Genomic DNA, 13421 nt, shown 5'->3' on the forward strand with positions numbered 1-13421 from the left:
CAAAACAGTGAGGGGTGTGGGGAGGAGAAACCATAAACAGCAACAAGATGTCACAGTTACTTGGCAATGGCCCATGCACAGCATGGTTGAACTTTTTAAAATTTATGATACCATTGTATAAAATAAATGACTTGTAAAAGAAAGTAGTCTCAGGGGACTTGCGTCCTGTGGGCATCACAGTGCAAGTAGATTCTAAGGATAATGATGAATGAGCCGATTTGAAATTTTACACACACACACACACACGCACACACACTTTTGCAAGGCTGTGTTCAGGGAGATGGGGCCCTTTCCTACAAATGTATGTCGCACCTCTGTTGTTTATTATACTACAATTTTCCCAGTTAACAGTTTAAATGAAAGGGCCGTTTCTTAAATGCTGTATTCATATTATAAAGCGATTTACTAGCTATAGCCATATTCCTTAATAACCTGTTATAAAGCATGTTATAGAATCCATTAGTGATGATGTTAGGAAAAACTGTTACAAAGCATAATGCACAGTAATCGGGGCTGTGCAAAAGTGACAAAAATGTTTGTAGTTTCATGCCAAGGTTTATGAGAGCTCAATAAATTTCTTTATTATTTTGTGATTCAGACATTTTGGGTGGAATTTTTTTTGTTTTTTGGTTTCACGAAAGGTTTGCACAATGCCTTTTTTTAGCATGGAAAATGAGCACAACTGGGTAATTTTAAATGTTATCAATACCAAATTAATTTTGATTCTAAGAAATACTGAATATTTAAAGGTTTCTTTGTCTTTCTGGATACATAATAATTTAAAAGAAAAGTATACAAATAAAAGGCTGAATTATTTAAACTTTACAAAAAATAGTGCAAAAGAAGAAAACCCCTATTTTTGGAAAATTAGATTATTTTAAAAACAGATATTTCAGTCTCTTGATTTGCTTCTATAAAACAGAAAGGTTAAAAATATGCATTTATACATTTAATACATGGCTTTGTATTGTCATGCATTCAGTATGCTTTCATTTAATTTAAATAGGTGTTTATAAATGTCTCCTTGATAGCACATTATTTTATAGAGAATGAGGTGAAATTGCAGACATGACAGGTATGGGATCATGCTGTTGGAAGCAGCTGCCTCACAGACAAATGAAAGCCTCATATAGGTGCATTTGTGTTTGTAGAAATCAAGACCTAAAAATACTGTTATGTGAAGTTCAGCTGGTGGATTCGAGACGCAGATCTAGATTCTGATCTTTTCTGCAGGCTTTAGGAATAAATGCACACTAGTTAAAGGTGTGAACACCAATATGTAAATAGGAACAGAATTAGGGACTTCAAGTTTTCTGAGAACTTGAAAGAAGCTAGATTCCTTCATAACCTTTAACTGAAATTATTTATGGCCTGTATTCTTCTAGGCCAGTGGTTGTCAACCTTTTTAGACTCAAGGCACCCCTCAAAAATGCCATCTCTTGCTTTCACTCTAATACAGAAATGTATTGGAGAAATTTTTCTGTTGCAAAAAACTCAGAACACAGCAGGTCAAAATGGTTTAGACACTGTGGATTCCTATTAAAAATGTCTGGGTTTATTTTCTGAATCATGTTTGCACACCTACTAGTGCTAACATTGTGTGGTACCCTGTGGCATCCTTGAAGGATCTCAAGGCACCCAGGTTTCTGAGCACCCTGGTTGAGAATCACTGTTTTAGACTGTCAAGAATGTTGTTGAGAAAATATTCTGGCATGCTAAAAGGGTAAATGTTCAACTCCCCAGAGTTCTAGTCTGCACAGAGAAACTACAGGGGTAAACTTTGCAGGTGACAGTTGCACCAAAGGGAAGCTGATCTATTAAATTAAAAAACAAACAAACAAACCCTGACATGGGAGCATTTTTGGCAAAGACCCTTGGGGTCTTAAATCCTCTCTCCCAAACCCTGTGGTAGGATTAAGACTCAGATTATTTCAGGCTTTTTCCAGCAATAATAGTTTTCTATAAGTTAATTTGGGGGACCAGGAGGGAGGTAATTCTTTAAAAAAGTCTCTTAATTTGCTTTCTGGACAACTGCATATGCACATCAAGGAGCTGCATGAAAACAGTTTCTTGACTTCCCCTAGTATGTTACAGTTTATACAGGTAGATTAGCTTCATTGCCTGTGCAAATGTAAGGGTCAGGTGAAGACACTGTTTAACATGTTATTCTTAGAAAATGTCTATGCTCTTGCAACTGTGGGGCTAAGCAGTGTACACCATGGATTTTGAAAGGGCTAGGAGAGTGTGCATGTGTATATGTGCACTCGTTTTATTCAGTGCTTTTGTGTCCTATTTTGTACATATTGGACTGCATTCTGCCATCAATTGTGCAGGTATAAATCTTAAGCAACTGCACAGTAGTTAATGGTGTCATTTGGATTCAGTTCCATTTTAAAAGAGAAGAAATTGTCTTCCTGTTACAAAATTACAATTTGAAAACATCTGTAATTTAAAAAACATTTGTTGGGTAGTACAGTGAGTTGGGAGAAAGAACTTTATATGATGTGCTGAGTTACTAACGTGAGAGTTGTAGCATAATTGCTTACCAAATATTCTGTGGTTACTCATCTAGTTATGGTTAAAGGCAAATGGGGAGTAAGGCCTCCTTTTGTGATAGTGTGAAAGCATTAAATGTAAATGAGAACAGGCCTGGTATTTTAAAGGAGTTAGCCCTAACTAAAAGCTTTGTTTTGCTCATAGTTGCAAGCAGCTGAGGTTTTCAGGATAGTGGCATCCAGAGAAGATATTAGTAGATGGATTTCTCTTCCCCACAGCCCTGAATCATGTCAATCCTGTTACAATTCATCCTGTTACAGAACTCCCAAAATGGAACGATCCTAAATTGTCCAGTTGTGATGAAGTCCTGTTGGCGTGTAACATTCTGTAGTGCAGTATAAACTATGCACTTCATTCCCTTGTATTTACAGGTGTTTTTAGAGCAGGCTTTTTCTTTTTTGTCTTGCATGTGGTAGGTGAGAACTTCACTTCCTATAGTAACAACAAAATGCAATAAGTGTTTGCTAACTGTAGGGAAAGAGCTATTTTGCCGGGGGGGGGGCGGCGGCGGCACAGTGTTACAGTAAAATGTCCTCTCTTCAGGTTTTCCTAATGCAGCATATAGTTGGGGAGGAGAGGAATTAAGCTGTGCAATATACTTCATTGGTTTACAGCTGTGGTTGGGTGCTCTGCAGCTCTGAAAGGACCAGCCTTAGAGGACTATGCTGTTGGGAGTAGGAGGCATTCCTTATGTGGGAACACTGCAAGTTGACCCTGATTTTTTTCAGGATTAAAATTAATGCTACCTTGTTTATTGGTATTTGGAGCAGTGAGAAACCAGGGTGAGACTCTTCTTCCCCCAGCTCTTAGGTCAGTTGTTCTCATACATTCAGCACATTCCCAAAGCATCCTCTAGCATCTTGGGTGTGTTCACATGAGATGGAGTTGGCCCAAAGCTGCCCCTCATCCGCTGTTGGAGAAACAAAGAGACTGCAGCTCCCCTATGTCACTTAAAAAGGTCTGTAGTATGTTACTGTTCTGGGTCATGGCAGGAGGGGGTGTTATATTGTTATTGCCATCCTCCTCAGCAGTAAAAATTGATTGGCAAGATGAATAGTGGGTGAGACACTGGTTCTGGCTGCAGAACTGAAGCTTGCCATCCAGGTGAAGCAGAGGAATAATGGAGGCAACCCTGCCTTGCACCCCAGTCTCTTCATCCCTTCCCATTATATGCATGGACTCTGTCACATCTCTATGAAAGCAGCACAGCTCCAAGTAGCAAACCTTGGTGTGCAACTGCCAGACACGGTAAGGGCTCATTTGCCCAGGTCTGAGTGTCTGGGACGGGGCCAGATTCTGAGGTTCTTACACAAGCATTATGTTGATGGAAGTCTATGGGAGTGTGTATGAAATTTGAGTGAAGATGCTAGGATTTGGCCAATAATTTGAGTCAGTAAATAAAGGGATTGATTGGTCTTTGTGTCCATGTTTCATATTTGTAATGAAGGAGAAGCATGCTGTGTGTGTGTCCAAGTGATACAGATGTGCTCTGAGAGTAAGTGTAAGAGACAAAAGCTGTGGTTTTAATTCCAGGGTAGAGAAACAGCCATACAGGGATATTTCAGAGAAACAAGACAGATAAACTGCAGTATCTAAAAATATTTCTTAGCGTGATGGAAGACATTTTATCCTAGGTTTCAAAATGTTTTACAAAGGTAAGGAAGCATGACCATCTTACAGTCTGGGGAAACTGAGGCACAGAGGTTAACTGTAGCATACTACTGGCAGAGCCAGGAATAGAATCTGGGAGACTTGGTTTTGCAGTCCATTAGGCTGCAGCTACTCCAAAGCTAGTAACAGAACCCAGGAGTCCTGCTTCCTGGGCCTCTTGCTTTGTTCAACAAACCATCCATACAGTCTGAAGATTATATTCTAGTCCCTTCTCCAGTGACTTTGGTGGAATTACCCCAGTTTGCACCAGATTTTTAGCCTAAGCAAGTCATAAGAACACAAGGCCCTTCTCTGAAGCATGGAGTTAGAGTCTGTATCCAGAAGTGGTATATTCTGTAATATTCTGTACATTCCCACCTAGAATCTTAGTTTGGTTTTTGAAGGTGTGGGGAAATGAGTTTTCTCTGCTTCACTTCCCTTGTATGGCAAATTCTCCAGTTTTTTTGGCTGCATAGATCCCACTGTCAGACCCCTGTGTGTAGTGGACATCATTCTTCTGGCCGAAGGGATGGCTAGAGTCGGAGGCTTCCATCCTAGCTTGTTTGTGCTGCTGCTTAGTTGGGAAGGAGTTGTTGCCAGTACTGATTGCTCTTAAGCTTTGAGCCCACTGTTTCAACAGCAGATACGCAAATCTGAAACTTGCGGTTCTGGAGAGGTCACATGCTCTTGGTGGTGGAATAGATGTACCTACATCAGAGGGGCCTCCATTCTGTTCCCAGCTCTGGCAACTGACTGACTTACCATGTGACCGATCTCTGCCTCAGTTTCCCTATCTGTAAAGTGGGTATGGTAGCATCGCAGCTTTATGGTGTTTCCTTAGACAAGAAACAAGGAGTTGATTCATTCCTGGAGCGTTAATGGAAGTAGACCTGGAATGAGTCTGGATCCCAGTTCAGCAAAATATGGACAGAAGTTCCTTTGACTTCAGTTTAAAGATATGCACTTGATTAAGTGTATTGATGAATGAGGGTCCTAGTCCCTGTTGTAGAGGACTAATGACTATTTCCTGCAGGTCACTAGTTGTCAACACTGCCACCCTGTATAATCCCATGGAAGAGGTTATTTAAATATGGTATTTTGAATGCTATAGGACTGTGCAAATGCCTCTGGTGGAAGTGATGGGTATTTTGTCCAGACCTTACTATTGCAATCTTTATAACTCTTATCATCTGAACAGAAAAATTAACATTATGCACCCAGCACAACTACCAACGCATATCATTGACATTATTGAGGAATAAAGGCTACTTAACTCTTCAGAACCCAACCCTGAAGACTTCTGAGTACCTTTTAATTCCAAAGGCTTCAAGGTGAGAGGCAGGAGGAGGAGTTCAGATCAGCTAATTATTTTCAGAATTGGGATTTAAAATTATGTTAACATCTATTGTCCTGTTGTTTTAAATGAGACTGGGAACTGTAGCAGCCATGCTTATCAAAGACAGTAGAGCATGCATCAAGGTAAAACATGCAAAATCGAGTTATTATGTAATGGTATTTTCATTGATTTGAAAAATATGCCACACAGAAATGTTAGCACATTCTCTCCTGTTTTGCTTTTTTTTAAAAAAAAAATATAAACTGGGAAAACCTTAGGGAAACATCTGACAGTCCCTAAGTGCTGCAGAGATGCCAGCTAGTTACGAAATATTGCAGTGTCAGTCTGATTTCATTTATACAATTTATTTTATTGAGAAATATTGGCTAAAATAAATTTCCAAAACAAATGTTATGACTTTCCATCCTCCTCGAGTGAGCTGCCTGGATTGCTCATCAGCTGAGAGTGCAGATCCCTTGAAAGGTGAAAATGTAGGGGCTTGAAATAGCTGTGCATCTCAGAGCTAGGCAAGCATGGGGAAAAGGAGAAAGGCATTTAAACACATTAGGATAACACTGGGGCAGTTCTTTAAGGATCGTGTGGTCTGATCACACTGTTATTACTATTGCCACCAAGGGCCATTACATAGAATGCTGGCAGTGGAATGTGTTACTGTTCCAGCATGGGGGAATGTCTGAAATAAATTTCCTTTTAGAGGAATCACTTTGTGTTTATGTGCTGCTCTCTATACACCTAAGCCCATATCTGTTTAGTTTATTTATCTCTATATTTGTATTTATAAATATGGACCCATGTTAGTGGCTACAGGAATAATCTGTTTTCACAAGCCAGAAGATGTGAAAACTTGCAAGTGATGGGCTTGAGGGGTGCATCAGCACACACTGGGGCCTGATTCTGCAAAGCACTGAGTCTTCCTTTTGATTTCAGTGGGGTAATTTGGCCTCCTTTTTGGTAGGTGTCTATCTTCTTGCCAGTTTGGGTTTAGAGGACCCCATTTTCAGAGTAGCTAGGGCAGGATTTTTAAGGGCTCAGCACCCACCGATGGGGCCATCTTTAAAAAACCAGAAACAAACAAACGAAAAAACCCCATGCTTGATTTTTCTTGCTGAATGCTTTAGGAAAGCCTGGCATCAGAAGCATCACACTAGTCCTGAAAGAGATTTTTTTTTAATTATTTTTATTTTTTGTGCCTCCTTATCAAATAGAAATTCTCCCCACCTCTTTTCAGCTTCTTTGTGAAACAGAGCTCTTCGTCTTTAAATGATGTTTTAAGTAGAGATGGGTCCAAAATAATGCTTTCATTTTGGAGCTTTCCACTCATCCTTCAATCTCAAGCTTTTTGAGAGCGAATAACTGAGGCCTTAAAGCAAAGCATTTAACTATGTGCTTAATTACGGTATGTGCTGTAGGAGTTTTTGCCTTTCTCTGTAGCGGGGGACAGTTCCTTGGATCTCTCAGGTGCATTTTAACAACCCTTGCAGCGGCAGGATGCTGATTCCCCTGCTTCACCCATAGCGAGTTAAGGTGCTTTTAGAGTCTCAGGACAGTATTCCTTGTAGTTGTGCAATAGGGTTGATTTGTGTAGTTTTAGGAATAGGTTAGGCAAGGACTTGTATGGGATAGTTTGGATAGGGATGGTCCTGTCTTAGGTAAGGGGTTGGACTAAATGACTTCTGGAAGTCCTTTCAAGCCCCACTTTCCTGTGATTCTATGAACTTTAGTTACTGAATCCAGTGAAATTGTTTGTGCAGTTAAGGACCTTGCTACATTGTGATTTGAGGTATATCCACACAGCAAATGAAGGTGTGATTGCAGTGTGGGTAAGCACACCAGAGCTAGTTGAAATGTAGACAATGAGTAACAGCTGCAGGGAAGAGATGGAGGCATGGATTTCTGCAGGGACTACACCAGTCTGCTGGAGACCTTGGAAAGGAACGTGGCTTGCTAGCCCATGCTGAAGTGTGCTGGCCCATCTCCGCTATCACTGCCACCCATTATAACCAGGTTAAAAAGTAGTGCAGGTATTCTTACTCACAATACAGTGACCCCTTTTTCCTGTGCAAACTCCCTTAATCCTTTCTGCATCTGAGCAGCTAAATCAGGACAAGAACACAGCTATCCTGTTTCCTATTCATGCCCTCTAACCTCAGAACCAGAAACTGACTTTGCCGCTTTGTCATGTTGAAGAAGGTGTTAGTTCACGTGTGGTGTAAAGCTTATGGCTATGTTTCAGCTTTTTGAGAATGGAAGATGGTGTTGCATGCCAGATACAAGGTTAGGTTACAAACAAATGGGCAAGGAAATCCGTTCTTAAGGAGTTCCTGAGACACGCCTATCACATTAATTTTAAAAAAGCTCTGCTATTCCAAGTGTGAATGCAATTCATAGTTGTTCTTAGTTTACATGGCAGTAGACTTGGTTTTGAAACATTTGTCTGGTGGCAATTGGAAACTGGAGGAGCACAGAAGAAATCTGGAAGTAAATGATGACATCCTTACACTGGATTCATTTAAAAGGAGTAGGAATTCCTTTATTTAAAAAAGAAAGGGGAAAAAAAAGCGCTCCATTTAGCCTGCAGTTGAAAGCAGTGACGTAAACAATATACGCCTTTTTTTTTTCTTTCCTTTCTTTCCCTCCCAGTCTCAAAACATATACAGGTACATGTCTGTGCAGTAGACCAGGCATGACGGTATAAATGCAGTGTTTTACCTTACTGGAGTTGCTCTGCATTAGCAGCAGTATAGATCAAAATAAGAGAGAGAGTGTGTGGGAGCAAGCGTGCATGTTCCTGTGTGAGGGCGGGAGTATACATATAGCACTTACCTACACAGGGTCTGATTCTCTGTTGTGCAATCGTTTGTACCAGTGCAAAATGGATAGTGGTGGCATTTAATACTATGCTGGCATAAATGACTGCACCCTTGCAGGACAGAGGAGAATGAGGCCCTTGTTGTATAATTCAAACCTAGAGCTATGTGAAGGCTTTTTAAAAAAAACAACAGTTTAAAGTATGCAAACTGCACTGAAAATCTGATTAATTAATTACAACCAGTGGACTAAATTCTGCTCTCAATTAACACATGCAGACCCATTGAAATTAATGGGGTTGCACATGTGTGAGGGCAGAAATTGGTGCGATAGGTTTATTACCAGTAAATGGCAATTAATAATGGCCCTCCTTTTATATATTCTGTTATAGCCTATTAATATTTCCAGTCCTTGGAATCGCACCATTGCCATGACAGCAGTTATGACTTAGGATCTGGGGGAACCCCCTCTTTTTTTTTTTTTCCCTGAAAGAAGTTTCTGTTACCAAAAGTTTGCCTAGTGTTATTTTTATAGCCGAGTGAGAGAGAATTTACAGGGAGCTGAAATCATTGAAGCTAATTAGTTGAATGGCCCTATTATTTATCCAGGGACACGTAGTACAATAATTGCTATTGCAGGTTTGAAGCATCTCAGGGATATTAATTCCAGAGCTTTCATGTCATCTCAGTACAGTAAAACTTCCTAATGGCACCCTGAAGGTGCATAATCTCATTTTAAAACTACTTTTTCTTCTTTTTTTCTGAGGGAACTGGCAGAATCTCCTTCCATAAAAGCTGAAAAAGGGGAAGAACTCATAATATTTTCCTCATAAGAAAGCAGTTATATTTTCTTATTATTTTTTCCACACTCTGACCTTTCCTGCTTCTGATGATGGGCTTGCTACAGCACTTCATCAAAAGTTTCTCTGAACTTTGATCCTCTGCCCCTCCCTGGATGATAGGGGCAGAAGTTTCACCCCCACCTTGGAGAAGAGGGACAGGAGCAGTGACAGCTGCCAGAGTGATGTGCTGCCTTGTACTCATTTTCAAAAATGAGGAGGATTAATAAATAGAGTTGTGATGCTTTCATTAGGAGGACAGAGCAGGCATTCAGCTCAGAGATGGCTGTGCCTGATCTGGCCATGTATAGAGGTCCACCCTTCACTCAAGTCCCCTTTGAAGAAGATACCTTAGCTTGGCACTGTGCAAACTTGCAGTGAGGACTGCCAAGCCACAGGCAACCAAAACTGCTGGATGGGCTGGGTTGGGTTGGTGGTTTTACTCCTTCATGGTGCTGGATGGGCTGGGTTGGTGGTTTTGCTCCTTCACGGTGCGTGGCAGCATCCATAGGGACCTCTTGCAGAGCATAACCTCAAGAAATAAGTTGTTGGGGGCTTAGGGGTGGCTGACTGTGGGCTAATACTGTCAGGCTGGATTCCTATTTTGCTTCCTCACAGCTGAGCTCAGTGCACGATGCCTCTTGTTATATAGGCCTTTCTTCACATATTGTTTGTATTACAATAGAGCAAGGGTGTCAAACATCTGACCTGCAGAGCTACTTCATCTAGCCTGCTGGGCTGCTGGTAGGCCATGGATTTTGAGGGCATAGCTAGTGGGAGTGGGGCCTGCTATGGTGAACATGGCTCCCAACAGCAGGGTAGGAAACAAAGGGCTGTGTCTCAGCCTTCAATTGCCCCACAGGTGCCTGGTCCACTGCAGTTTGCTCATCCTGCCATAACAATGGCTGCCTGGAGTGCGACGGCTTGCCCTGTTGCCACCACAGTGGCTGCTGCCACCGCCATCATGATCTTGTGCGCCGGGCCAGATCTGACGCAGGTGGGGCCCCCATAATCTGGATCTAGCCTGGGGCCCAAGGTGAGCTTGATCCCCTGCCAGTAGTGGCCTCAACCAGGATGGAGGCCCTTTTGTGGAATGTACTATACAAAAATACACTGGGAGTCAGTCCCTGCCCCAAGGATCTGACCATCTGAATCAGTTGCTCTTAACCATTTTAGATTTGAGCATCCCTTGAAAAATGCTAGTTTTTACCTTTCACTTGTTTTTAGGGTACAGAAAAATAACAGAGCCCTTTTTCAGTTGCAGAAAAACTCAGGCCATCACAGGTCAGAATGGTTTTAACATCATCAATTCCTATTTGAAATCTCTAGGTTTATCTTCTGGATAATGTTTGCATGTCTAACAGTGCTAATGCATGGCACCCTGGGGCACCCTTGAAAGGATCTCAAGACTGCCCAAGGTGCCACAGCACCGTAGGTGAGAATCATTAGTCTAAATGGACAAGGCAAATGAAGTGTGGGAAAGATTTGCCCCAGGTCACAGAGCAGATCAGTGGGAGGAGAGGGGTAAGGAAGCTAGTAGGTTTCCTGACCTCCCATCCTCTAAAACATGTTGCTTCCTTGCTGAGGCTGCAACATGTTGTCTGGCAGGCTTTCTGCATCCCATCAACATCATCTCTGAAGGTGGGCTATGAAATAAAGCTTCCTCAGATAGTGAGAGTAGTCATAAGCCATTAGCATTTAGGTCCTGTATTTGGCACTTCAATACTACTGGGGCTGGCCGTCTAGAAACAGTTGTACAAAGCTAAAGCTGCATGAAATTAATTTTTGGGCTGTTACTGGCACACCCCAATTGTGTCTTGGAAATCAGCCTTACTGTCCTCCTGTAATGATCCTTCTTGACTGCCAGTGCAGTGAGTGGGAACTGAGGACATTTGGCTCCTGAGTGGCTTGGCATTTATCATTTCTTGTTACAGCCCGGAAGAGTCCCATTCTTTTTTTTTTTTTTTTATGTGGGTCCCACCTCGGAAGTCTCCTCGGAGGCCTGCAGTGTTGTCTTTTTTACCTCAGCTGCAGTAGACCTGTTATACAGGGAGTCAAGAGTATATTCAGGGGCTGGATGTGCTCATTCCACTTTTTTTGCTGGGTGTTCCTACTTTAGTTGTGCAATGCAGAAGGTAGGATCAATGAATCCACTACTAATTGTTCCTTACCTGCTTCCCTGATGAGAGGGGCTGTAATGCATAGCCTGATACAACAAGGCTATAGAGCAGTTCTGCTTTTTTTGACCCATGGAGATCCCCCTTCACTCTGACCAAGTGACTGTATGTCAGACTTGTGGTTTGGATGCTGGTGTAGAATAAAGCATTTTTAACCAGCCAAGGTTTGTAATAAAAATGCTGATAGGCCTTTAATTATAACCATGTGAATGGCACTGCTTTCACTTTAATTTAGTTTGATTTAAATGACACTCGCGGGCCAGATGAACTAAAGTCACTGGAGCTACACCAATTTACACCAACTGAGGATTTGGCAGTAAAAGGGGGTATGGAGGTGATTCCCTATACTTTGTTTTAACCCAACAGTCTTTACAACTGTCCATTAAGAAGCTCCACCAGGCATTTCTCCTTCTGCAGAAGAGGTTTCAGCGGAAGAAATAAAGCTGTGAAGATTCAGTTTTCACTTTGTTTCTCGTAAAGACAGTCAGACTCCAACATAAACAACAATTTACACCCAGCATTTATTCTGGAAATTACAGTATCGTGCAGCTAACGCACACAGATAAATAATGTTTTATGGGATTCTGTGGAGTCCTTTCAGGGTAGCGGATGTTTAGTGGAATTAGAAGACTTAGAAAACAGAGGGCTCCAGTTCTTGCTGTTAATCCTGGAAAATACAAATGATGAACAAGCTCCCACAATTAAAAAGATAAAATAAATTCCTCAGTATATTGTTTACCCTCTTTCTTTAAAGAAAAGCAAAATTTTCTTTTTATTGAATGCTGGAAGGGGTCTAGACCTTGAACCTCACAATGCAGTGACAGACAAAGGAAGAGAAGAAATGGTAAATGCAAACACTGAAATGAGCAGCTTCCTTCACAGATTAATGTAAACAGCCATGAAATGCCTGATAATATTCCCTTTTTCTTCTCCTTCATGTGTCTCTCTAGAGTGCCTACCCTCTCTGGGGCAAGGGTGGGGGTGCTGAGGGGGTTAGAGCCGCTAAGAACCAGTAGAGTAATCCATTTGAATTGCATAGATCTCATACATATTGGTTTTACATTGGCGTAACTCTGTTAACTTCATTAGCGTCACTCCTTATATATACACACCAGGGCAGGACTGAGCCCCTGGTGTTTGAAATCCTGCTGTTTAGAGCCAAGACTATTTTGGCTTTGTCTCCATTCTGCAAGTATATTGAGATAACATGAGCTAATTGTTACTACTTGTATCACAGTAGTCTTGGCCATGAACCCCCACATGCTAAGTTTCTGTATCAAACACAAGACAAAGAAACAGCTCCTGCCCCAAAATGTTCACCACCTATTTAATCTAGATATAAAATTGCAGCAGAGACGAGGCATGGGTAGTTTTTTGCCTTCATATAGCTAGTTGACGTCAATCCTAGACCTGCCCCGCTAAGAGTTGACCTTGACTGGCTGTGTTAGTATAGTGCCACTCTGGATGTTCTCATTTGCCATCAGAGCCCCTCATGAAGAGCTTCCCTTCCTTCTCTTGATGCCTAGATTTGGTCTGACAACTGACTTGGCACCCAGAAGAAAACACTGTGATCCAATCTGAGCCTCTTTGACCTCCAGTAGCAGAGGCTTGGTTCACAAACAGGCCATTCTCACCAGTGGTCCTTTCCTGCTGTGTCATAGACCTGGAAGACTCAGACCACAGCGACCCATGGTTCCTCTGCATTCAATTGAGTTCAAGAAGTAAGGTCCTGCTTGCAGGTCTGTGCTTCCTTTGGACATTGCCTATCAACAAGGCTAAAAAAAAAAAAAGGGTGGGGGGGAAATGCACTGCAGCCATGAGTCAGCCAGTTGATTCAGGTGACATATGCCCCCTTGTGAACAAATTAATGGGTGGTATGAGAAGACATAACAAGCAAACCAGATCCCTCCAACACTCCAGGGGGTGCTGAATAGTTTGATGGAGGAGAAAATTCATTTTTTTTTGTTTACTTCAGTCTCACTCCTGTCTATTTTTAATCAAAGACAAGCTGTCCCACATAGCCTTATCCCATCCT

At 41.7% G+C, this 13421-nt stretch overlaps 1 protein-coding gene across 3 annotated transcripts in view; it reads left to right on the forward strand.

Moving 5' to 3' along the window:
* The window catches only part of SKAP1 (src kinase associated phosphoprotein 1), a 352931-nt gene that overhangs the window by 157153 nt on the left and 182357 nt on the right, over positions 1–13421 (forward strand). The window contains exon 1 of one of the 3 annotated variants that reach the window (XM_019523683.1): positions 7936–8041. The exons of the other annotated variants lie outside the window; for them this stretch is intronic. Within the exon in view, the coding sequence (XP_019379228.1) occupies positions 7939–8041 (103 nt within the window). The 5' untranslated portion in view covers positions 7936–7938. Of the gene's footprint in view, positions 1–7935; positions 8042–13421 lie in introns of those variants that run through there. 3 annotated transcript variants of the gene reach the window in all.

This window comes from Gavialis gangeticus, unplaced genomic scaffold (genome assembly GCF_001723915.1).
Source record: "Gavialis gangeticus isolate Ggan-Ray unplaced genomic scaffold, GavGan_comp1, whole genome shotgun sequence".
Lineage (NCBI taxonomy): Eukaryota > Metazoa > Chordata > Crocodylia > Gavialidae > Gavialis > Gavialis gangeticus.